The 27,939-nt window shown below is 43.4% G+C and overlaps 2 protein-coding genes across 2 annotated transcripts in view; both read left to right on the top strand.

The window, feature by feature from the left end:
• LOC142669294 (uncharacterized) overlaps window positions 1–27,781 on the top strand; it is a 28,053-nt gene extending 272 nt beyond the window's left edge. The window contains exon 2 of the mRNA XM_075847105.1: window positions 26,573–27,781. Coding sequence (XP_075703220.1) covers window positions 26,573–27,618 — 1,046 coding nt within the window. The 3' untranslated portion in view covers window positions 27,619–27,781. The remainder of the gene's footprint in view (window positions 1–26,572) is intronic.
• LOC142673593 (gastrula zinc finger protein XlCGF66.1-like) overlaps window positions 1–27,939 on the top strand; it is an 88,029-nt gene that overhangs the window by 9,031 nt on the left and 51,059 nt on the right. The window lies entirely within an intron of this gene.

The raw sequence follows: 27,939 nt of genomic DNA, 5'->3' as shown, positions 1-27,939 counted from the left end.
ATAGGTTGCTGTTAGTGTAAAACTAACCATGTTAATGCATTTCACTACATAGGTACTGCAATGTGTTAGAATAGCTTTTAAAAAAAAAACAGGTCTTCAAGTCCCCTAGTGGGACTAAAAACAAAAGTTAATAAAAAGTGATCAAAAAGTCACATGTACCCAAAAATGGTACAAATAAAGTCTAGAGCTCGTCCTGCAAAAAATAAGCCCTCTCAGCTCCGTCGACGGAAAAGTAAAAAAGTTTTGGGTCTTAGAATTTGACGACCCAGAAACATGATTTTATTGAAAAAAAAATGTATTATGTAAAAGTAGTAAAACATATAAAAAATATATCAATTTGGTCTAGCCATAATCGTACTGACCCGCAGAATAAAGATATCATATAATTTATACAGAACGGTGAACGCTGCATTAAGAAAAAGGAATTGCTATTTTACCTATTCACCTATGACAGCACCCCTGGAGAGACGTCCCATCCGCTGGACAGGAAACCGGAGGATATAAAATGGACACACCTCTCCACACACCCAGTCAGGTTTCCTGTCCTCCGGATGGAAGATTCTCTTGAGGAAAAGACACTTCTCCCGGGATTGCAGACCCCCTAGCAAGGCTTACCTTATTCCACTAGGTGTTCTCTGGAAAGGTAGAAGTCTCCCTCTTGGGAGCAACCTTAGTCTGGGATAGGTACTCCCTCCTCTCCCGGTTCATCGTCCCCCTTCTGCTGCAAAGCAGGATGGTGGTTTAAGGTCCACAGGGCGGGCCTTCCTCTGGCGGGGAGCGGATCCCCGGGGCTCGTTCGGCTTGGAAGGGGCCGGACCAGACCCAGCGTTGGCGGCTTTCCGGCGCTCTGACTGGCATGTCCGTTCGCCGCGTCACTTCCGGGCACGTCCAACACTCCAGGGGGCGGTGTTCCGGTGGTCCACGTGGGGAGGAGGTGCTCCAGCGTCCGGAGCGAGGGCCTCCCAGCCGATCCTTGGCCTATTTTAGGCCAGAAACAACAGGAGCTCGTTCTCCAGTCTTCTTCTGCCATTATGGAGTCGCCAGGAGAAGCACCAGGACGCACTGAACGCTCGGATGCTAAGTCTTCCAGTCCGGTACTTGAGGACGCCATGAGTGGGGTAAGAGAAAAACCTCTCCCTTACTTTTTTTAAATCAGATAATTTTTTATTGAAGTTTCAAAATTATATAGTACAAAGCATATTAAACAAACCCTATCCAAAACCATAATACATAACCCCAATACCGTGTAAAGGCTGGCGGTCATACAGAGTCCCTGAATAAATTTTATAATACAGATTCCATTACCCCTACCCATGGTCCCCATATGGATTCGAATTTTTTGAGCGTTTTGCGCTTTACATAGACAACCTTTTCCAATACAATCATTTTATTCACTTTTGCAATGAATTCGCTCCTAGTCCGCGGGGCGCCTTGTATCCAATGTAGTGCAATTAGTTTTCTAGCTATATATAGCAACCTTACAATAGCCAACCGCTCCAAAGTAGAGGGTGAGGTGTCCATAATACATCCCAAAACGCACTCCATAGGAGTCCCTTGCAACACAGGTCCATAGGCCTCCTGAATCACCTTCAGTACATCCATCCAGTACGTGGTTAACTGTGGGCAGGACCACAACATATGCATATGGTCAGCCCACTCTTCCGCGCATCTGCGGCATTTCGAATCACTCCTTACCCCAATATGAAAAAGAAATTTAGGAGTCCTGTATACTCTATGGATAATATATAATTGAGAAAGGCGCCCATCCTCACTAAGAGATATATTCGGAACTGCTTTCATAATATCTATCCATTGTTCTTCAGAGATGGGACCCATATCTCTTTCCCATTTTTTAGAAGCCATCAGAGGGTTTTTATCAAAAAATTTACTGATCAACAACTGATAAATATGTGAAATAACCCCCGATGTAACACTCCCGGTATGTAAAACAGACAACACCCCATCTGCGTGTATTGCCAAATCCACCGCCTTCTTCTGGGCATCAAAAGCATGTCTTATCTGTAAGTATTGATAGAAGGAATTTCGAGGTAATTCAAACTCCTCTTGGATCTGTTGATAAGTTTTAAATACATCCTCCTGGAGCAACTGTGAGACATAAATGATGCCTCTTGCTTTCCAACCCTCAAATCCTTCAAGAGAGAAGAATTCCGGAAGTGCCTTATTCCCCCATAAAGGTGTAAAAATTGTGCAAACCCCATATCTCTAATAGCTCGGACCTTATCCCATACTTTACGCATTAGTGTATATGTGGGCGTATTCCTGCCCGCCAACATAGAGTGACCTGCCTCCAAAACTGAGAATAAAACAGATGGTCCAAACTGTGCCTGTAGAATCGATCCATTGGATCCCTTTGATATAATTTCCCCCCACCCCTTAAAGTGCTGACATTGGGAGGCAAGAAAATATATCCAAGGGTTGGGTAGGGCCAAACCACCATCATGCTTTGCGCGCTGTAGAATTTTCTAATCTAATTCTTGAGCGACCCTTCCGCCATATTAGGTCCCTAAAAAGTGCATTAATATAATAAAAATTGCGTAATGAGATCCATACATTGGAGTTATGTAAAATATACAATAATTGTGGCATTAGGATCATCTTAATAAGATTGACCCTACCCACAACTGTCAGATGTCATTTACACCAGGCCATTATTTTCATTTTAAATTTGACCAGAAGGGGTTGCAAATTGAGAGCAACATATTCAGAAGGGGAGGTCGAGATCTTGATCCCTAAATATTTAAGATGTTTAACGCGTCCTACAGGTACCCCATGCACCAATGGTATAGAGCACATTGAATCCACAGGGAGCAGATGGGATTTATCCCAATTTATTTTAAACCCAGACAATGCCCCAAATTTCTCAATTAGGGATATTGTTTTTGCCAGAGAGCTACCCACATCCCCCAAGTATAGAAGCATATCATCTGCATAAAGCGCTACCTTTTCTTGCACCGAGCCATACAAGAAGCCCTTAATATCGTCTGACACACGTATGCGTGCTGCCAAGGGCTCTACTGCCACGGCAAACAGGAGGGGCGATAATGGGCATCCCTGTCTAGTCCCTCTTTCAAGAGCAAACCGGGGAGACAATCCTCCATTCCAGGGCAAGAATACAGGACCTTAATCCATGCTATAAAAGATGGTCCAAAACCCATAGCCTCCAAGGTGCACCAAAGATATTGCCATTCCACACTGTCAAATGCTTTGGCAGCGTCCAGTGAAAAAATGGCTCTTTCGCCTACATTGTCTGCCCTCAGCTGAAGATTTAAAAATAAACGTCTCAAATTCATGGCTGTCGACCTAGCAGGCATAAAACCGGTCTGATCCGGGTGTATAATGGTAGAAATAACACCATTCAACCGCAGAGCTAATGCCTTTGCCAGAATCTTAACGTCAGATGTTAATAATGAAATTGGTCGGTACGAATCAGCTAATTGAGGATCTTTCCCGGGTTTCAGCAAGACCACAATAATGGCTTCTTGCATAGAAGCCGGCAAAGAACCACAATCCAATGAATAATGAAATACTTCTAATAATTTGGGCAAGAACACCTCAGAGTATTTTTTATAAATTTCAACTGGTAGCCCGTCCGTCCCAGGTGCCTTATCATTAGCCATCTGTTTGACCGCTTCTTCCAGTTCCTCCAACGTGAGTGGAGAATCCAGAAGTGCCTTGGCGCTTCCTGACCGCTTAGGGAGCTCTGCTTTATTTAAGAATGTATAAATATCAGATGTAGATGGGTGCACCTTGGAGGTATATAGGTCTGAATAAAAGTCTCTCAAAACTTTTACAACTTCCAAGTTCTCTGTAACTAAATGGCCCTCCGCCGTTTTTAAAGCAGTGATATGTGTTACCCCCTGTTGTGCCTTTGCTACCACTGCTAGCATATGACCAGCCTTTTCTCCTTCTTCAAAGGTATTCTGTGCAAAAAACTGCAGTTTTCTGCTCGCTACAGCAAACAGATGTAAATTAAGTGCCTCTTGTGCTCTTCGCAAACTCATTTGCTGCACCACAGTAGGATTTAAAATAAATGCCGCTTCTGCCTTACTCATTTCTTCATGTAATCTCGCATCCTCCACCCTAGTAGCTGTTTTGTGCCTGCTAATTGCCTGCATAAACAGGCCTCTCAAATACGCCTTCATTGCATCCCATACATAGGGAACAGAAGAAGAGCCACAATTAATTTGAAAATAGTCCTCTAGCCTTTGGGCAATGAAAACTTGCCCATCAACCAAAGTCAGCCAGAAAGGATTCAGCTTCCAGATTCTCGGGCGTTGGGGACTCTGGTTATTAATATCAACCGTGACCCTAATGGGAGAATGATCTGATAACGTTCTAGGTAGATACTCCACCTGATTAACTAAGGGCATCATACCCTCATTCCCCAAGGCCAGATCTATACGGGATAAAGAAGAATACGTGGATGAACAGCAGGAAAACTCCCGTTCACGAGGATGTTGTAATCTTTATATATCCAACAATCCTATTTCTTGTACCAAATGGAGTCCCAACCTTCCCTTCACTCCTGTCCCACTCTCTCTCTACATTTGTCCCAGTTGGAATCAAGAATATTATTGAAATCCTCCGAGTAGGAGCAAAGGTATCCCTGGTTTATCCGCCACAAAAGACATGGCCTTTAATAAGACTCTATTACATAAAGGAGGAGGTATGTATATAGATATCATTATAAACATTTTTGAATATATGGTACAAAGTACACAAATATATCGACCTTCTGCGTCCACCTCCATATCCAGACAATTAAATGGAATCTGTTTAAGTACTAAAAAACTTACTCCCCTAGAATATACTGAGTATGTAGAGTGACCACTAAATCCCACCCACCTCCTCTTTAGCTGTTTTAATCTTTCAGTTATCATATGTGTCTCTTGCAGACAGACAATCGCCGGCTGGTGCTCACTAATAAGTTGAAAAATGGCCTGACGTTTTGTGGCATCAGCCATTCCCCTAATATTCCAACTAATAAATCTGACTGAATTCGCCATATTTAGAAAAAAACACAATATTTAGCCGTACATGTGTCATCTGTAAACAGCGGTGTACAATCCAACTAGGTGCCGACTTTATTCCCAAAATCCCCCCAAAAGAAAACCCCACATATAAACATAGTAAACCTCTCTCACCGAGAGAGTGGGCGTTGAGATTCCTACTGATGAAATATACAAAACCACAATAGAATGGTACAGATCGTATGACCATTTTATCTAAACACGTATCCTGCATTAAAAACCTCTCCCTTACTTAATGCTGTTCCCCTTTCTCTTGTTCATATGTTTAGGCCAGAGATTGTCCTAGGAAAAAGCAGGATATGGCCCATAACAAAGAATGTGCGATATGTAAAAAGAAACTCGCATCTTCCTATAACAAAAGACTCTGTCAGAAATGTCTACATAATATTATATCAGAAGAGTCCACAAATTTAGCCACAAGCTTAAGGATATTGTAAGGGCTGAAGTGAGGAGCTCACTAAGGTCCCTTAGAAAGTGAAGAGATCCTCCGGTCGCCTCTTCTAGCAGGATGGATTCTGATTCCTCAGCCGAAGGGTACCCCCAGCTAGGCGAAGAAGGGGAGTACAGCTCCTACGACTCCTCAGGTAAGGCGGAGGGAGAGAGAAATCTGTTCCCAACGGAGGACGTTGACCTACTCCTAAAAACAGTCAGGGCGACTATGAATATAGACGACCCCAAAGAACCACGGTCCATCCATTACGCTATGTTTCAAGGGCTAGGACCTAAAAAGAATAGAACCTTCCCCATCCATAGGAACATATCTAACCTTATTAAAAAAGAATGGAAAGCTCCTGATAAAAAGACAAGCATTCCCAGGTTTCTCAAAAGGAAGTATCCCTTTGAGGAGGACGCATATAGGGACTGGGATAGCATCCCCAGGCTCGACGCTCCAGTAGCCAATATCTCAAGGAAACACTCCCTTCCCTTTGAAGATCTAGGCTCCTTGTCTGACCCTATGGATAGAAAGCCCGAATTCTACCTTAAGAGAACCTGGGAAGCCTCTACGGGGGGTTTCAAACCAGCCATTGCAGCCACCTGTGTGGCCAGATCCCTGAAAGTGTGGCTCGCACAACTGGAGGTACATCTGAAAGACAAGACCCCTCGGGATCAAATCTTAGCCTCCCTCCCAACACTTTCTAAAGCAGCAGACTTCTTGGCAGACGCCTCAGTAGACGCGATACGCCTTTCCGCCAGATCAGCGGCCCTGGCGAATTCAGCTAGACTAGCTATCTGGCTAAAGACATGGAAGGGGGACACCGGATCCAAAGGGAAGCTGTGTGCTATCCCCTGTTCAGGAGACTACCTTTTCGGGCCCCCACTTGATGACCTGCTGGAAAAGGCATCATACAGTAAAAAGGGGTTCCCGGCACAAACAAGGCCATCAAGGGAGTCCTTTCGTCCCAGAGGGCCAAGTAACAAAAGAGGGGGGTACGCTAACCCTAGGGCGCAGGACTTTAAACCCTCGAGATTTCCTAGAAAAAACAAGTTCTTTCTTTTCAGGCCCCAGAAGGACCCTAAAAATAGGGACCAACAATGACGCCAAGGGGGCAGTGGGGGGGGGGGTCGCCTTTCCCTGTTTCTCAAAGATTGGCGGAAGATTTCAGCAAATCCTTGTATTCTGGGAATCATAAAAACAGGGTACATACTAGAGTTCACAACCATCCCCCCAGACAGATTCCTTCCCATGAGGGACCTAAGGAACCCAGTCCAACAAAAGATCCTAGAAATAGAAGTTCTGTCACTTATAAAAAAAGAGGTCCTAATCCAGGTTCCAGACACAGAGATAGGTCGGGGCTTTTATTCCCCCCTCTTCCTAGTGAACAAACCAGGAGGAAAACACAGGGTCATTATAAACCTAAAAAAAGTGAACTGCTATCTAACCTACAAAAAATTCCGCATGGAGAGTATCACGTCAACTATAAACCTCCTCTCCAGAGACTGCGTGATGGCCTCAATAGACCTAGAGGATGCCTATTCTCAAGTAACCATATGTCATAGTCATCAAAAGTATCTAAGGGTAGCAGTAACGCTCAACGGGTCCGTATGCCACCTACAATACAGAGCCCTCCCCTTCGGCATCTCTCAAGCCCCAAGGGTATTTTCCAAGCTGATAGCGGAAATGACCTCATACATCAGGATGAACGACATTCTCCTGATTCCATATCTAGACGACTTCCTGGTGGTAGCAGAAATAGCTCCAACTCTGACCCTACACATACAGATAGTCCGGGACATACTGACAAAATTAGGATGTTACATAAATTTAAAAAAATCTAATTTAAATACATCGAAAAGATGTATATTCTTAGGAACCCTGCTGGATTCATCCAAACAGATGACCTTCCTCCCAGAAGAAAAAATCGGGCCCCTGATGGACAGGATATCAGAGATCTACCTGAACCATACAACATCTTTCAGGGAAACTATGTCAGTCTTAGGACTCATGACATCATGCATCCCAGCCGTACTATGGGCTCACTTCAAGTCAAGACCACTGCAGTGGGACATCCTAGACCAATGGGACAGGAGCAGTTTCTCCTTGGACCAACCCTTTCACATCTCTTCCACAGCAAGACTGTCCCTCAGATGGTGGCTAAGCAGGGAAAATCTCACAAGGGGTATTCCATGGAGGTTAACCCCTGCTCTCAATATGACCAGAGATGCGAGTCCCTGGGGGTGGGGAGCCCATTACGACTCCTCTTTTCTTCAGGGTCACTGGGACCAGCAGACCGCTCTCAGATCCTCCAACTTCAGGGAACTAGCAGCAGTTCTTCAGGCCCTGAGGGGATCCATACAGGCAATCTCAGGTCAGCACCTAAAGATCTATTCGGACAACACAACTACAGTATCCTATATAAACCGGCAAGAGGGTACGAGATCGGCCTCGCTGATGGGCCTAGCCACACAGATATTTTCTCTGGCAGAACACCACCTGCTGACTCTTTCAGCCGTTCATCTCAGAGGGAAGGACAACCTGGTGGCAGATTTCCTAAGCCGGGAAAGGCTTCACCAATCAGAATGGTGCCTGAACACCACAGTATTTCAGGAGATCATCCTCAGATGGGGAACCCCATCAATAGACCTGTTTGCATCCAAAAGAAACAGAAAAACCCAGAGGTTCTTCTCCCTAAATCCCTCAGACCACCCAACAGCAATAGACGCACTCTCCCAGTGCTGGAGTATAGAGAGAGGCTACGCCTCCCCCCCCCTGAACCTCCCAAGAGTCTTAAAAAAGGTCAGAGAAGACAGGGCCAGCGTGATACTGATAGCCCCCTTCTGGCCAAAGAGACCATGGTTCACGTGGCTAAGAAAAATGTCGTCAAACCAACCATGGGTTCTTCCAAACAGGCCAGATCTTCTATATCAGGGCCCAGTATTACACCCCGACATTCAGAAGCTCCACTTGACAGCATGGAAACTGAAAGGATAATCCTTAGGCAGAGAGGATTTTCAGAATCCGTCATCTCCACCCTACTAGCCAGTAGGAAACCGATTACCTCAAAAATATATCTGAGGTCATGGAATGCATTCTTAAACTTCGCAGGCAGGGATATTAATCCTTTAACCAAACCAGATATTCCCCTAATATTGGATTTTCTCCAGGCGGGACTAAATAAAACCCTTAGGCCTACTACATTAAAGGTTCAGATTTCTGCTTTAAGTTCCTTTTTCAATTTTAAATTAGCAGAACACCCCTGGATCAAAAGATTTCTAGCGGCCGCCTGCAGACTTAAACCCCAGATAAGGTCCCCATTTCCTCCCTGGGACTTAAACCTCGTTCTCCAGGCTTTGATAAAACCACCCTTTGAACCCATAGACTCTATTTCCTTGAAGATGCTAACACTCAAAATGACCTTTTTATTAGCCATTACATGAGCCCGTAGAGTGAGCGAGATCCAGGCCCTCTCTGCCTTTCCTCCACATACCCTACTGCTAGATGAGTCATCTTAAAAACCCTACCAGAATTCCTTCCTAAAGTGGTTTCACCCTTTCACCTAAACCAAGACATTGTCCTTCCCTCCTTTTGTGACTCACCAAAGAATCAGAGGGAACAGTTTAACTGCCTAGACGTAAGAAGATGTCTAGTCCAGTACCTAAAGGTTACCCAAAATCTGAGATCATCACAAAACTTGTTTATCCAGTTTCAGGGTCACAACAAGGGTTCAGCAGCCAGCAAAGCTACCATAGCAAGGTGGATCAAGCCGGTCATACGGCTAGCCTACATAAATCAAAAACTCAAACCCCCAGAATTCTTCGGGGCACACTCCACTAGGGCCGTATCCACTTCATGGGCAGAAAGAGCAGATGCATCCCTAGACCAAATATGGAAGGCTGCCACATGGAGTTCTCCTCACACCTTCTTTAAACACTACAGATTACAACTGCATACAGCCTCTGACTTGGCCTTCGGTAGGAAGGTACTACAAGCTGTGGTCCCACTCTAAAAATATTGATTTCTATTTTACATCTCCAGGGGTGCTGTCATAGGTGAATAGGTAAAAGATCAATTACTTACCGGTAATCTGTTTTTCAAGAACCTATGACAGCACCCCGCTGTTACCTTCCCATGTCTGTAGTAGATGACCCTCATAAACTGGATCGCTACCTTTAATTTGAGCATCCCTGTAAATATTGTACAAAAAAAAAGCACACATATAAACTAAACTACTTCTCATCCTGAGTTCTTCCTAAAGACTGGGTGTGTGGAGAGGTGTGTCCATTTTATATCCTCAGGTTTCCTGTCTAGCGGATGGGACGTCTCTCCAGGGGTGCTGTCATAGGTTCTTGAAAAACAGATTACCGGTAAGTAATCGATCTTTTTTGATTAACATCCATGACCGCGGACCGTCAGGTTTACTCACCCTCTGACGGCCGCAGCCATGGTCCTGTGAGCGCTTGCCCGCATCTCCTCAGGAGACTCCAGCGCTCACTTCTGCTTTGCTCTGCTGTGTCCCGTAGGGTGCGCGCGCAGGCTCGTGCCCGGTCTTAAAGGGCTAGCGTGCGCACCTGAATCAGTTGTTAATTAGCCCATGATCCTGGACTATAAGAAGGGCCCTGCTCCTTTCTGCCTGGCCTGAGCTTTGTTGTCATTACCTACGTTCGTCTATGCAAATGGTCCCTTAAGTGTCTTCCAGTTCCCAGTGTTCCCATTCCTGCTTCCTGTAACCTGTATCCCGTGTTTATCCTGGTCCAAGTGCCATGCAGTATTGGAGTCGTGCTGCGCTGAGTCTACGCCTGCTCCGCTACACCAAGCCTGGTGCCTGCCTGCTGTCAAAGTCCCGTCTAAGCCTGTCCAGCTATTGTCTAAAGCTACCACAGCTACACCTATTGAACTATTGACTTTGTCCTGTTGGCCAACTGCCATACCGTCAAGGTGGTACTGCCCAGTGGGTCCACGTACCCTACGTGACCAACACAGACGTCAAGCAGTTCTCAGAAACAATGGTTATGCCACGAAATATTAGTTCAGTAAAGTGAAATCTAAACATCCTCTGTATTCCCAGGACTCTCCAGAGGAAAATCAAAATGTCCCGGAGAATCCTCTGGTAGATGAAGCTGAGCCCTATACTAGGTCTATATAGGGGGGTGTGGATCTCTTTGGTCCTGTGGTCATAGATGTGGTCATAGATTTTGGTGGCTTCTTATGTTGATCTGTTAGATTCTGCACACTATGCTGTATTGTATTGTACTGAATTGCTACATATGTGAAATTGGGGAAGGTCTGACTAATATTAAAGCGGAGGATAAAGCGGAAGAAGAGCGGGTGAGGGACGATCAACGGTGTAAGGGTATGTTCACACGTACACGTCCGATACGCCTGAAATTACGGAGCTGTTTTCAGGCGAAAACAGCAGCTGAATTTCAGACGTAATGGCATGTGCAGGCGTTTTTCGCAGCGTCCATTACGGACGTAATTGGAGCTGTTTTTCTATGAAGTCAATGAAAAACTGCTCCAATTACGTCTCAAGAAGTGACATGCACTTCTTTGATGCGGACGTATTTTTTACGCGCCGTCTTTTGACAGGGGCGCGTAAAAATAAAGCCCGTCTGCACAGTACATCGTAAAACCCATTTAAATGAATGGGCAGATGTTTGCCGACGCTTTGGAGCCGTATTTTTGTGCGTAATTCGAAACGTAAAACGCCCGAATTACGTCCGTAAATAGGGCGTGTGAACTTACCCTTAGACTGAAGTGGAGGAGGAAATTCCAGAAGGTGTTACCACAGGTAAGTAATAATATAAAAAGTTTTATCTGAAGGTGGGATGTTGGATAGAATAGTGGCAGGGTTTGGCACTACCAGAAATCCAGCATCCACTATCTGATTAATTGGTCTCATCTTCCACCATTCTCCATTTCCCCATTGTGCCCTACTTTACAGGAAGTATAGGGGTGTTACAGGGTCTGCTAGTTTGGTAAATAACACCTCTCCTCTCCAGATTTATAACTGGACCGCCGGCATTACTTACCCTCCAATGGCCGCAGCCACGGACCCGCAAGCTCGTTCCGGTGTCTCCCTCCTCTGAGACGCCGGCACACTATACTGCCTCGGCTGCTGCCAGGAAAATCAACTCCATCCAATCCCAACGCACCCTGGACTTTAAAAAGGACTCTGCCCTCTTCCGCCTTGCCTGAGCATTGTTGTGTCTTCCCATGTTCGTTTAGCAAATGGTCCCTTCGTTGTATTCTGTATTCCCGTATCCAGTAATTGTGTTTTGTTCGAGTGCAAAAGTCTAGTGTCGGAGTCGTATTTACCATCTGTACCTTGTCTGTGCCGGCTCATGGGCCTGGACGACTACACTTTTTCTGTGCCAAGTGTCATCTGTGCCAAGTCTGCCAAATCTCCTGTCCAGGAACTCTTGGCTTAAAAGACTATCACTGACTTTTTGTTTGACCAGCTGCTACTTCGCCACGGTGGAGCGGCCTAGTGGGTATACATACCCCACGATCTCGCTGGTCAGCCCAAGTCTGCGGTCCAATTGTTGCAAGTAGACATGTGTGAACTCTGAGCACGACAGGATCAGCTTTTACTCGCTGTTAACACCATAGGTGCCCGTTTGGATTCTCCACCCGTGCCTGCTCCTCCTACTTCACCTCCTGTCAATACACCTGCCTGTTCTGGGTCTGGAATTTTGCTGCCTCTACCTCCTTGCTACGACGGGGATGCTAAGACCCGTAGAGGCTGCATTAATCAGTGTAAGATCCACTTCAAATTACAGGCTCATCTCTTCCTCTCTGATGAGGCCAAGATTGCTTTTATGAGTTCTCTTCTCTCTGACAAGGCCCTGGCATGGGCGGAACCCATTTTGGAACGAGAGAGCCCGGAATCCTCTAATTTACCATTATTTCTAGAGACCTTCCACACTGTGTTTTGAGGAACCGGGTCGAACATTGTCTGCAGCGACCTCAGACAAGGGGAATCTAATGTAGGGGAGTCTTCTATTCTCTTCGGTACGTTGGCAGCGGAGCTAGCCTGGAGTAATGAGACACTAGTGGCAACCTTCTGGCAGGGTCTAGCCGCACGTATAAAGGTTGAACTAGCAGCCCGTGAGCTTCCCTCCACTTTGGATGCCCTGATACTTCTTGCAACCCGGATCGACATGAGGATCCAAGAGTGCAGTTTGGAAGTTCGCCGGGAGAAGAGATCTTATCTATTGGCACCAAAGTTTCAAATACCTCTTCGGCATATTTCTTTTGTACCCCCAGAGGAGCCCTTGCAGGTAGACAGACTTAGGCTGACTGACCAAGAATGGAAACGTAGATGATCAACTGGGTTGTGTCTATACTGTGGTCACAAGGGCCATTTCGTGCGTCAATTCCCTCAGAAGCCGGGAAACTCCAGCGCATAGGGTTGATTGAAGAGACAACTGTAAGTGAATCTAACTGTACAACTAAATTCTCTCCCAGACTTTCTATTCCTGTGTCTATTGTCACAGGTGAAGGATCACACTCTGTGCCTGCCTACTTGGATTCTGGAGCGGCTGAAAATTTTATCCAGCAGGACTTGGTAGACCGTCTCCACTTGGCCACTGTTCCGCTGTAGACGCCTCTGGCAGTCGCTTCCGTGGATGTACAACCTCTGCTGGATCCTATCCTGTCTATCACCAAACCTCTGAGACTACAGACTGGAGTCCTCCATTATGATTCAATAACTTTCTATGTCCTAACCAAAGCTATTAACCCCCCCCCCCTCCTTTGCTGGGATTGCCATGGCTTCACCAGCATGCTCTAGTCCCCTATTGGAATTCCAGAAAGGTCCTTCAGTGGGGACCCCCGATGCCTTCACCGCTGTTTGCCTCAGGTTTGACCTGTCATAATTCCTCTGTCTCAATATCTCTCTGGACTACCTCCACAATATGCTGGTTACACAGAAGTTTTTAGCAAAAACGAGGCAGAGATCCTTCCTCCTCATCGTCCTTATGACTGTCCTATCTAGCTGCTTCCTGAAGCCTCTCCCCCTCCTTCGCGGACGGGTTTATCCTCTCCTTGCCGGAAATCCAGGCTATGTCGGAGTATGTCAGGGAGAACCTAGAGAGAGGGTTCATCGGGAGGTCTACTTCGCCAGCAAGGGCTGGACTCTTCTTTGTGGAGAAAAGGATGGATCACTTCGACCATGCATTGACTACTGTGGGTTAAACCAAATTACAATCAAAAGCAAGTACCCCTTGCCGCTTATCTCTGAGCTCTTTAACAGGATTCGTGGAGCTAAGTTGTTCACTAAGCTGGATCTACGTGGGACCTATAACCTGATCCGTATCCCAAGCTTGACGAATGGAAAAACGCATTTAACACCCGAGACTCTCACTACGAGTATCTCGTAATGCCCTTTGGCCTTTGTAATGATCCAAATGTGTTCCAAGAATTTGTAAATACCAGCAGAAAAAATGGGACATAGATAACATCAAAACCACAAAAAAGGCCATACTTACTAAGTGGGTGGGTGAAAACCCGTTCCCAGCAGGACGCAGACAGGTCAAAAAATGCTGCAGAAGGAGAGTGCATTAAAGGACGAGTGTCACGAAAAAAAAAATTTTTTTATATCAATTTGCTTTTAGTGTTTTATTTAAAAAATTTTTATTTATTTGTGTATTTGTGTTTTCTTTTCTTTTTTAACTTTTTTCTTGTCTGTGGGGGCTGCCATTTTTTTTCCCATCTCCGTATGTAATACATACAGACATGGAATACGGCACATACAGCCCCATAGTGAATGCGAACGGGGCCCGTTCCATCCACTATGCTGTGCGTCGTCTGTGTGAGAACGGCGCATGCGCCGCTCCCACACAGTCCAAATTGAAGGTCTTCGGCCGAGCGACGTCCGGCGCCATTTTCTTGTGGACCGGAAGCCGTCGCCGGACAGTAAGATTACTACTTCCGGTCTGTGTTCTGAAGCAAGCACGAGGAGCGGAGGGAGCAGACGGACCGCAGGGGGCGGCGGCAGGAGCAGGTAAGTTAGGTCTGTGTATGTACGTGTTTTAGTGTGTTATAATTACTGTATGTAAACCTACTACACTGTGTGTTAGCTCAAAAAATGGCGACACACAGTGTAAGAGGTTTGACCATTCAATCCCCTCCTTTCTCCTGGCACTAGCCAGGAGAAAGGAGGGGGGATTCTGTGAGCTCACTAGAGCGAGTGTGTATTCTCAAATTTTTCAGCATAAAGCAATGTGGTTTCTTTACCACATGCCAATGCTGCAATTTTGGGAATTGCTCCATCTAGTGACCAGCACTGGGAAATGTTATAAATTAGAATCTAATTTATAATATTTCCTGACTCGTGAAAAAATTTAAAAAATTAGAACAATGTTTAATCATTTATACACTAACTGTTCTCCAAGTCCACTGGACAGCAGAGATCTTCAAACTACAAATTTTACATAAGCTTTTACAAAGACGTCCCTTTTATGCACAAGCTTTAACAAACTGGAAGCCGGTACAACAATACTCATTACTCTGCCTAAGAGCGGAACAAACAGTCTGCCCAATGTCTGGTTACTTTGCGCACAAAACTTTCACAACACACTGCCTGCAGAACACTACCTCAGCCTGGTTCCCATATCCCCAATTTGGTCTAAAACTAAAAAGAGAATTTCTGGGCCTTTTGAACAGGGAAGAGTACCCAGACAGTAGTGACGCAAACCTGAAATGGGGCCCCTTCCTATTTTGATTCAAATTTGGTCCGAAACCAATAGGGTATTTTCTCTGCTTTAGAACTAGGATCCTAGCCAGCAGTGACGCAAACCTGAACTGTAGCTTCTTCTTATTCCTACTTGATAAACATTACTTTTCCTGAGAGTGGTATTAGAATTTTTCCATACTAACCACTCCCCTAATGAACTGTGGTGACCAATGGAAAAAACAGTGCGCACAGACTTTAGCAAAGCAAGGGGTCTGTAAGTATGCGCAGGCCTGCACTGATGAGATTTTCCTAATGGTCACGCTGCTAGCAAGAAGAGCTTTTGGGATCTCGTCGGGGTCACCAAGAAATGTAGAATACCACAAGAGACATGGTCTTCAAGAAATACCAGGAGCATTGCCACATCTAGTAGTTTAGATTAAATGCTCTCAGAGAGGGAGGGCCCCTCTACTTTATATACATTTACACTTCGAGATGTACATCAAATCCTTACCCCGATTCGGTGTCTAACATCAATACTTTTATGCCATTGCACACATAGTTGCATGCACAGCTCTAGATTCTCTAGTGGTCTTGTCATGATCCACAAACCCCTTTGCCCTTTCCGAATTCGAACTAATCAATCTTATTGGAGTAGTCTACCCCCTATCTTGGAATGTGGCTGATTGCATATGTAACCTGAGAATGTACTACATCACATAACAGGCGGCTAAAATCTAATTTTCCTCTTCACTACCGTACACTAATTAGCTCTTTTGGAACATATCTTCTTTAAGTGGACATTAACTTTTCAAACAACTTATGCTAATTTAATAATATACCTGATATACAGCGTGAGCCATTTATATGGATACACCTAAATAAAATGGGAATGGTTGGTGATATTAACTTCCTGTTTGTGGCACATTAGTATATGGGAGGGGGGAAACTTTTCAAGCTGGGTGTTGACCATGGTGGCCATTTTTAAGTCGGCCATTTTGTATCCAACTTTAGTTTTTTCAATGGGAAGAGGGTCATGTGACACATCAAACTTATCGAGAATTTCACAAGAAAAACAATGGTGTGCTTGGTTTTAACGTTACTTTATTCTTTCATGCGTTATTTACAAGTTTTTGACCAATTATAAAATGTGTTCAAAGTGCTGCCCATTGTGTTGGATTGTCAATGCAACCCTCTTCTCCCACTCTTCACACACTGATAGCAACACCGCAGAAGAAATGCTAGCACAGGCTTCCAGTATCTGTAGTTTCAGTTGCTGCACATCTCGTATCTTCACAGCATAGACAATTGCCTTCAGATGACCTCAAAGATAAAAGTCTAAGGGGGTCAGATCGGGAGACCTAGGGGGCCATTCAACTGGCCCATGACGACCAATCCACTTTCCAGGAAACAGTTCATCTAGGAATGCTCGGACCTGACACCCATAATGTCACCCATAACTTGTAAATAACTCATGAAAGAATAAAGTAACGTTAAAACCAAGCACACCATTGTTTTTCTTGTGAAATTCTCGATAAGTTTGATGTGTCACATGACCCTCCCCATTGAAAAAACTAAAGTTGGATACAAAATGGCCAACTTCAAAATGGCCGCTATGGTCAACACCCAGCTTGAAAAGTTTCCCCCCTCCCATATACTAATGTGCCACAAACAGGAAGTTAATATCACCAACCATTCCCATTTTATTTAGGTGTATCCATATAAATGGCCCACCCTGTATATCAACTTTTGTAATTTACTTACAGTTAAAATCTAGCTGTTTTATCCATGCAAATTATGTTAGTGACACTAGGTGAGAGACACACAGACATTTTTGCTTGTAGAAGTCATAGTCGAGGCTAGGGGGAGCAGGAGCACAAAGACACAGACGCTGTTGCCTATAGAAGTCCTTGAAGATTAGAGGGGGAGTAGAGAGAGGAGACATATCTATTACCAGCAACCTATATGTCACCCCAGTGCAGGATTTTCCACCACTTCTTACTGCTGTATGATATGCTCCATGCTGCTACAGCCTCTAAATATGTGCTACACAGAGATAGTAGACCAGGCTGGTTCTCTGCTCTGTGTGTGCAGTGTATAGAAGAGATATTAGCAGTTAGGCTCCACCCAATAGCTCATGGAAAACCTGAGAATTGGAGAGAGAGCCTGCAGAGGGAAAACTGCTAATAGAATGCCATATACAAATCATATAATGGCCAGAAATAGTTTTATTCTTCCTGTACACACATATGACAGATTATTCAGAGAAGTCGTCTAAAAATTTGGTACGCTTTAAAGAGGCTCTGTCACCAGATTATCAAATCCCTATCTCCTATTGCATGTTTTGTTTTTTTGTTTTTTTAAAAACGATCATTTTTGGCCAAGTTATGAGCAATTTTATAATTATGCAAATGAGCCTTTCTAATGGACAACTGGGCGTGGATCATGCTGGGCTGGAACAATGAGAAGTGTAGGACACTGATTAGTCACTGATTGGTCAGCCTCATACACTCCTCTGTACAACACCCAGTTGGTAAAAAGTAAAAACATGCCCAGTTGTCCATTAAGAAACTCATTAGCATAAATCTAAACTAGCTAAAAAATGATCGTTTTTCAAAATAAAAACCACTGCTGTTATCTACATTACAGCGCCGATCAGATTATGTAGGAGATAGGGCACTTATAATCTGGTGACAGAGCCTCTTTAAGGGTTTTTAAGAAGTTTTAAAAGTGAGTTTAAAGGGGTTGTCCCAAGTTGATAAATGGAGCTATAAAGCTCCCCCATGTAAAAATAAGAAGAATTCTAATTACCTGTCCGTCGTCCAGCGATGTCGTTTTCATGATATCGTTGATTGAAGTTGCGGTCAGTCCCTCTTTGTATCCTGCTCGTTGCCTAGGTTCCCGGCCACCGCTATTTACCTTTAGCGGTGGCCGCGCATGCGTAATGACATCCTCTGCGCCCTGAGCAGAGGATATCATTTGCTCGTGAACGCGCATCTCGGCGCTTCTCGGCGCATGCGCAGAAGATGCAGTGGAAGGCACCCGTCGCAAGGAGAAGTCTGCGCTCCGCTAAAGGTAAGTGTGTATATGTTTGTGTGTGTGTGTCTGTGTATATATGGGTGTGTTTGTGTATATGTGTGTGTGTTTATATGTGTGAGTGTATATATGGGTGTATTTGTGTGTATGTGTATATGTTTGTGTATATTTTTGTGTGTGTGTGTGTTTGTGTGTGTTTGTGTATATGTTTGTGTGTGTGTGTGTGTGTGTGTTTTTGTATGTGTGGGTTTGTGTATATATGGGTGTGTTTGTGTACATATGTTTGTGTGTATATGTGTGTTTGTGTATATATGGGTGTGTTTGTGCATATGTGTATAGGTTTGTGTGTATGTGTTTTTGTATACGTCTGTGTTTGTGTATATATGGGTGTGTTTGTGTACATATGTTTGTGTGTATATGTGTGTTTGTGTATATATGGGTGTGTTTGTGCATATGTGTATAGGTTTGTGTGTATGTGTTTTTGTATACGTCTGTGTTTGTGTATATATGGGTGTGTTTGTGTATATATGGGCGTGTTTGTGTGTGTGTGTGTGTGTGTTTGTGTATATTTGGGTGTGTTTGTGTACGTACGTGTGTGTGTGTGTGTATATGTATATATGGCTGTGTTTGTGCATATGTGTATATGTTTGTGTGTATATGTTTGTGTATTTATGTATATTTGTGTGTTTGTGTACATGTGTTTGTGTATAGGTTTGTGTGTATATGTGTGTTTTCTTTGGAGCTTATGTGTGTGTGTTTGTGTATATATGGGTGTGTTTGTGCATGTGTATTTGTTTGTGTGTTTTTGTATATGTGTGTTTGTGTATATGTGTGTGTTTGTGTATATATGGGTGTTTGTGTATATTTGTGTGTGTGTTTGTATATATGTGTGTGTTTGTGTATATGTTTGTGTGTATATGTTTGTGTATATATGGGTGTTTGTGTACATGTGTTTGTGTATGTTTGTGTGTATGTGTTTATGTAATATATGGGTGTGTGTTTATATGTGTTTGTGTATATGTTTGTGTGTGGTTGTTTGTGTGTGTGTGAAGGAGAGTATAAGTATCGGTATTGTTCACATTGATAACTTTTTTTTTAATGTTGTTGCAGATTTTGATGTACCAATTGGACTACGTCTTCGATTCGTTGGACTACTGCGTAGATCTACGTTTTTTGAAAATTTTAATAAAATGGTTAACGAGGGTTTGTTGGGGATTTCTTATTTCAATAAAAAAAATTGTCTTTGTGGTTTTTTTTCAAACTTTATTAGTGCCTAGATAATGGTAGTTGGCTGATTGACAGCGTCCATTATTAAGGCGGTACTTCGTGTTAGCCGGTGCAGAGGCTAGCACTAACCACCCATTATTACCCCGGTACCCACCACCACCAGGGGTGCCGGGAAGAGCTTGGTACGATCCAGTACCCGACCATCTGTTGTGATGGTCGGGTACTGGGGCGGCCGTAGGCTGGTATTATGAGGCTGGGAAGGGCCAAAAACAGTGGACCTTCCCACCCTTGTAATGCTAGGCTGCTGCTGCTGTGTTGTATAGGGCTGGCTATAAAAAAATGTGGGTGACCCCCACGTCGTTTTTTTTTCCAAATTTAACAATAGACGTTGGGTCCCCCACATTTTTAATAACCAGCCATATACAAGGCCGCAGCAGCCTGGCATTACACGGGTGGGAGGGGCCACTGGTTTAGTACATTCCCAGGCTAATAACACTGTGTTTGTGGTTGGTTATGATAAATTGGGTGGAACCCCATGTCTTTTTAATAAAAATAATAAATAAATAATTTAAAAAAATGACGTGGGGTCCCCCCCATTTTTATAACCAGCCAGATACAACACAGCAGCAGCAGCCTAGCATTACAAGGGTGGAAAGGTCCACTGTTTTTGGCCCTTCCGAGCCTCATAGTACCAGCCTGCGACCACCCCAGGGCCCGACCATCACAACAGATGGTCGGGTATTGGATCGTACCCAGCTCTTTCCGGCACCCCTGGTGGTGGTGGGTACCGGGGTAATAATGGTGTTTAGTGTTAGCCTCTGTACCGGCTAACACTAAGCCTCCCCTTAGTAATGGACCTTGTCACTCAGACAGCGGCCATTACTAAAGTGATAGTAATAAAACTTGAAAATAAAACACAAAGACATAGATAAAATATTTTATTGAAATAAAGCACCCCCAACACAACCCTCATTAACCATTTTATTGATGAAAAAAAAAGCATAATCTAAGTAGTCCTCGAAACCGAAGTAGTCCAAACACCAAACCTGTAAAAAATCAAAAATATAAGAAAAAAAATGAAATAAAACTTGTCGTAGGCTTAGTTTCACTTTCATGTGTGATACTGACTGTTATACCGTGTATAGAAGCCTGCGGCAAAGTTGGATTAGATACAGGGCGCCAGAAGACAGTATCATACATGGCCATACAGACATTTATACAAACATACATACATACATACATGCAAACATACATGCACATATACACATACAAACATGACAACATACATACATGCAAACATACATGCATACATACATGCAAACATACATACATGAAAACATACATACATGCAAACATACATACATGCAAACATACATACATGCAAGCATGCATACATGAAAACATACATACATGAAAACATACATATGCAAACATACATGCACATATACACATACAAACATGACAACATACATACATACAAGAAAACATACATACAAGCAAACATACATACATGCAAACATACATACATGCAAACATACATACATGCAAACATACATACATGCAAACATAAATGCAAACATACATGCATACATACATGCAAACATACATACATGAAAACATACATATGCAAACATACATGCACATATACACATACAAACATGACAACATACATACAAGCAAACATACATACATACAAGCAAACATACATACATACATACATACATACAAGCAAACATACATACATACAAGCAAACATACATACAAGCAAACATACATGCAAACATACATGCACATATACACACATGCACATATACACATACAAACATGACAACATACAAACATACATGCAAGCAAACATACATAGATGAAAACATACATACATGAAAACATAAATACATGCAAACATACATGCACATATACACATACAAACATGACAACATACATACATACAAGCATACATGCAAACATACATACATGCAAACATACATACATGCAAACATTCATGCAAACATACATACATATACACATACAAACATGACAACATACATACAAGAAAACATACATACATACATGCAAACATACATACATGCAAACATACATACATGCAAACATACATGCACATATACACATACAAACATGACAACATACATACATACAAGAAAACATACATACATGCAAACATACATACATGAAAACATACATACATGCAAACATACATGCACATATACACATACAAACATGACAACATACATACAAGCAAACATACATACATACATACAAGTAAACATACAAACAAGCAAACATACATACATACAAACATGACAACATACATACAAGAAAACATACATATACATACATACATGCAAATATACACATACATGACAACATACATATTAAAATAAACTCACCTAAGACGTTCCCACGAAGAGCTGAAAGGTCCCGTCACTTTTCTTCTTACTGCTCCCATTCACAATAACATAGCGGTGGGCGCAGATGACGTAATCACGTGTGCCTGATATGATTACGTCATCAGCGCCACAACGCATTGTTACTATGAATGCGAGCGGCGCCAAGAAGAAGGAAGATGGCAAGTGACGGGACCGTTCAGAGCGCCGTTAGAACGTCTTAGGTGAGTTTATTTTTTTTATATATTTTTAGTTGTTCGCCGGGTGCTGATGCAGCACCGATGCGGCGGGTACAAACATTACATGTAGTGACAGGGGGGGGGAGAAGTTGTTTGCCGAAACGGGGTGAATGTAGTGTAGTGTAGTGTAGTTGACATTCACGGTAAGTTCGTCTCAATCGGGCTTGCCATGCCCGCTTGAGACGAACATTCTCCCGATGTTGCTAGAACTACAGTATCTAGCAACATCGGGAGCGCGCACACTGCAGAGCAGAGCGGCTTGATTGACATCGAGCCGCTCACGCCCCTTTTTAGAAAAGATAACCAGCACTTGCTGAGTTATCAAGTGTAAAAAAAAGGCACTTGGGAAATGAATTTTTTAACAGCAAATGTTTTAAAATTCATTTCCTGCTTAGAATGTTTAAAAAAAAAAATTTTAGTCAACTTGGGACAACCCCTTTAAAGATGTATTTTTTTTTATATTGGATTAAAAAAAAAACAGATCCATGATTATTAGGAAGCACCTATTTTAACCAGTTACTAACTGCCCATAGACTATAAACGTCCTGGTGGCCCACAACTATTTCTGTAGGGACGTTTTCAAATTTCCAGCAGAGTTTTCCCCTATACGCCTCTCCCACTCCTCTCAGAGTTAAATATATCACTTATTTTTTTACACAAGATCAAAGCCCTTTATGTCCTGAGAAAAACAGGACCAAATAAATATAGGTTGGCAAAGGAATAGAACAACAACTTGCTATTAACTTGGCACATGGCCAAAACTTGAATGAGGCCACCTCATTAGGTCCACCTTATTAGTACTTGATAGGACCCTCTTTCCCCTTAGAACAGCCTGAATTCTTAGTGGAATGTTATATCAATGTGCTGGAATTCTGATTAATAACCTCACTCTGTCTATTCCACTACTTCCTAAAGATGTTCTATAAAAAAGATCCGGTGACTATGCAGCCATTCGAATATACAGATCCCATTGTCATGTCTGTGAATTCAACCTGAGATGTGTACTTGGTCTTATGACACATTAGCTTGTTAAATTAGAAAAAACGATGTGGGGTCCACCCATTTTTCATAACCAGCCAGCTACAATATAGCAGCAGCAGGCTAGCATTACCAGGATGGGAAGACCCACTGTTTTGGGGCTTTCCCAGCCTAATAACACCAGCCTGCATCCGCCTCAGTACCCGACCATCACTAAAGATCGGATACTGGATCATACCCAGCTCTTCCCGGCACCCGTGATGGTGGTGGGTGCGGTGTAATAATGGGGGTTAGTGCTAGCCTTTTCACTGGCTAACATTAAACCCCGCCTTAGTTATGGATGCTGCCAATCAGCCAGCAGCCATTACTAAGGTGGTAGTAATAGTTTAAAAAAAAATACAAGGACATAGAAGAAATATTTTATTGAAATAAAAAAAAACACAATCGTCGTTAATAATATTATTTAAAAAAAACAAAAACGCTGTCATTAAAGTAGTCCTCGAATCCAAAGTAGTCCAACCACCAAACCTGTAACAAAACACACACACCCAAAAATAAATAGTAATGCATAAATAAAGCAATTATTATCTTACCTTTCCTAGGTCCAGCGCTGGAGATGCAATGAGCAGGGATCTCAATCACACGGCCCGCGGGCCGCATGCGGCCCTTGGGGGTGTCACCTGCGGCCCGCGGGACACAGAGGCGCTAGTATCGGCTCTGCTCCGAGACTCTGGAATTCCATGACATCACTGTCCACATATGAACAGCGATGTCTGGGGCTTCCCCAGAGCGGAGTCCCGGGCAGAGCGCTAGTACAGGCTCTGCTCCGGGACTCTGTGGAATTCCCTGACATCGCTGTTGACATATGGACAATGTGTCAGGGTCTTCCTCAGAGCGGAGTCCCGTGCAGAGCGCTAGTATCGGCTCTGCTCCGGGACGCTGCGAAATTCCCTGACATCGCTACCCATATATGGACAGTGTGTCAGGGTCCTCCCCAGAGCGGAGTCCCGGGCAGAGCGCTAGTATCGGCTCCTCTTCGGGACTCTGTGGAATTCTCTGACATCGCTGCCCATATATAGACAGTGTGTCAGGGTCTTCCTCAGAGCGGACACCCGGGCAGAGCGCTATTATCGGCTCTTCTCCGGGACTCTGGGGAAGCCTCTGACATCGCTGTCAATACATCGACAATGATGTCAGGGGCTTCCCCAGAGCAGGAGTCCCAGTGATGTCAGGATGCACAGCTGGAGTCCCAGTCTACAGCGGGCACTGCTGTGGCAGCTTCTACAGCGGGCACTGCTGTGTCGGCATCTACACGGGGCAATGCTGTGGTGGCATCTACACAGGGCACTGCTATGGCGGCATCTACACGGGGCTCTGCGGCAACATCCACCGAGGGCACTGTAGCACTATCTAAAAAGGGGCTGCCCAATCTTGACATGTGTGCGCTAATTGAGCCGCCGGACTGCATTTAGTGACACTTAAACTGGAAAGATGGATTGTTGAAATAAGCACGTGGAGAAATCTCTCAAATTTTAAACCTAGCGGTATTATTATAGTAGTATTATTATAGTAATGTAGTGTTATAGTAGTTCAAATAACTAATTGATTAACAATAATTTTGTATTGTATAAAATTTGAAATTCATGAGGCCCGATCACTTCACATTTTTTCTATATGCGGCCCACTTACCTGGCCGAGTTTGAGACCCCTGATCTAGAGAATGGGATTAATAGCACTATTTCTATTTCAAAGGCGCATTCGACACCTCTTCGCGCTCTGCATAAGCGGTAATTGAAGATGCGCCTACGGTCATCCAAGCCCCTTCTTGCAAATGGACGCATTAACTGCCTTGTCAGGGCAAAACCCTCATCTGCAACGATGACATATGGGATTGGTGAGCCGCTGGCGCCAGGGAGGATGGTAGATTCAGGCACTGCAAGTTGATTACTCATAAGCCGTTGTCACATTCTGGATTAGTGAAATATGCGTGCATCAGCAGAGCTTCCATACGACCCAATGTCTACTATAGTAAAACAAAAATGACTGTCCGCCAAGGCCAACAAGACGATAGAAAAATACTGCTTGTAGTTATAGTATCTGGAGCCAGAGTGGGGGTTTCTTCACACGAATGTGCTTCCCGTCTAGTGCACCAATACAATGCGATAATTGGGGGGCAAGAAAAATGTCTTCTGAAATACTAAGCCAGTGTTGTCGCGTGGGCTAAGGCAGCACTGTGTCCTTTAATCTCTGCCACAGCACGACACAGGTGGATGTCACAATTGCAGGAAATGGTGGTCACTCCCAGTAGAAATTCAAAATATAAAGAATGGTAACTATTGCCTCTGGCCAGAAATTTACATGACGGCAAAAACACAAACAACAAAGAACACATGTTATGTGGGACATGAAACCAACAAAGCATCCTGTAAGCACAAATTGTAAAACACACATACCTCAATGTCCCAAGGAGTAGCTCCTCTGGGGAAATACAGCGCCGCATGTTTGTGTCCTGGTAGGTAATTCCTGTATGAATCTGCACAAGCAGCATATCAAACGTGGCCACAGACATGCGGCAAAAGGATCGAAATTTCTCTAGGTGATGCCGGAGGTCGTCATAGGTGGTATGAAAGTGCCCTTTGGAGGTGCGTTGGGCCACGAGGATGAACACAAATCCTCCCTCTTCTACGCGGTTGGTCCTGTAGCATGGGACGCTGGTCGCTAAATCTCAGAGAAATCAACCACGCTAGCAACACACGGGCTAGTGATGTAGACGGCATAAATGTGGATTAGTAGACAAAAAGCCAGTCAAGTGTGTGAACAAACACAATTTTTCAGCAAGATGAAAAAATGGTCATACAATGTGCACACCGCAAGCAGGTGTGTGGCAAAGGTGCCTTTTTTGTAGGCTGGCCTCTCCATAACGCCTCCCTCCGCATTTTTAACGCGCGGGAAAGCCCCAAGCCGTACGCGTGTAAATAACGCTGAAACACAGCATATACGCGTGACACACGCACCTCCAACGCATGCAAAACGCAGCGTTTTTGCGCGTGCAAAACGCACACGCTCGTGTAAATCCAGCCTTACTGTGAGAACGGTGAATTTATGGAATAGTCACCCCAGGAGCTGGTCACAGCAGGGACAGTAGATGGCTTTAAAAAAGGCTTAGACAATTTCCTAGAACAAAAAAAACATGTGTTGGTATTGCCAGAGAAGGTTCTGCCCCCCCCCCCCCCACCAAAATAAATTTTTAAGCTTTGTCATAAAAGTGGAGGACTGGGTACAGACCAGTATCCTGGATTTTGGCATCAATATATTTTAAAGTGTTATACAAATCATAAGGCCGAAATAACACTAGATTTTGACCTGAAGCCAGGAGTGGACTCTTCCAGCTTAATCCACTTATAACTTTTGGCTCAAAACACTGCATGTGTGTTTCCAGCCTAATATAAATGTTATAAAATTGTCAACTGTTGTCAACTGTTCTTTTTTGAAACAAAATCAAAATTTATTTTTAATCCGAACAGAAAATCCCAGTAAGAACTGGGGTAAAGTAGAAGATGAAGATATCATGCAGCAGTCTTCAGAAGAAAACTTCATCACCCTTAATGTACAGCCTGGGCTTCGCAGTACAGATCTATCATGCAATACTCACAATCATGAGGAACTTTCTCCTGACCAATCACAGATTGTTACCACAGGTACAGCTGAGAAAGTGGGTAAAAGGTTTCAATGTGGTGAACAGTTCACAAAAATATTAGGTGTTTTTACAAACCAAAGAGTTCACACAGGGGAGAAGTCGTATTCATGTACAGAATGTGGAAAATGTTTTTCAAAAAACTCACATCTTGTTAGACATGAGAGAATTCACACAGGAGAGAAGCCATATTCATGTTCAGAATGTGGGAAATGTTTTAACCTTAAATCAGGTCTTGTTATACATGAGAGAAGTCACACAGGAGAGAAGCCATATTCGTGTTCAGAATGTGGAAAATGTTTTTCGAAAAACTCACATCTTGTTAGACATGAGAGAATTCACACAGGAGAGAAACCATATTCATGTTCAGAATGTGGGAAATGTTTTAAAGCAAAATCATGTCTTGTTAGACATGAGAGAAGTCACACAGGAGAGAAACCGTATTCATGTTCAGAATGTGGGAAATGTTTTACAGATAAATCAAATCTTGGTATACATGAGAGAATTCACACAGGAGTGAAACCGTATTCATGTTCAGAATGTGGAAAATGTTTTACAGATAAATCAACTCTTGTTAAACATGTGAGAAGTCACAAAGGAGAGAAGCCATATTCATGTTCAGAATGTGGGAAATGTTTTACAGAAAAATCAAGTCTTGTTAGACATAAGAGAATTCACACAAGAGAGAAACTGTATTCATGTTCAGAATGTGGGAAATGTTTTACAGCTAAATCAAGTTTTGTTAAACATGCGAAAAGTCACACAGGAGAGAAGCCATATTCATGTTCAGAATGTGGGAAATGTTTTGCAACGAAATCAACTCTTGTTAGACATGAGATAATTCACACAGGAGAGAAGCCATATTCATGTTCATAATGTTGGAAATTTTCTACTACTAATGGCAAACTTAGGGCTTATCAGAAAATCCACACAGGAGAGAAGCTATTTTGATGTTCTATATGTGGAAGATGTTTTACAAAGAAATCAAATTTTGGAACTCTTCAGAGAATTCACATAGAGAAGAAAGCATATTCTCTCTCTCTCTCTCTCTCTATATATATATATATATATATATATATAATTTTAAACATATCAGGTTATTCACAGGCATTAAACAGCTAATAAGAGTGTTTGTTAATTTATCGGGTAAAATTGGCTTGGATCTGCAAAAAAAATTAATAATTATATTTACCTGAG

Source organism: Rhinoderma darwinii, chromosome 1, assembly GCF_050947455.1.
Source record: "Rhinoderma darwinii isolate aRhiDar2 chromosome 1, aRhiDar2.hap1, whole genome shotgun sequence".
In the NCBI taxonomy this organism is placed as follows: Eukaryota; Metazoa; Chordata; class Amphibia; order Anura; family Rhinodermatidae; genus Rhinoderma; species Rhinoderma darwinii.
This window is presented reverse-complemented; position numbering and strand designations above follow the sequence as displayed.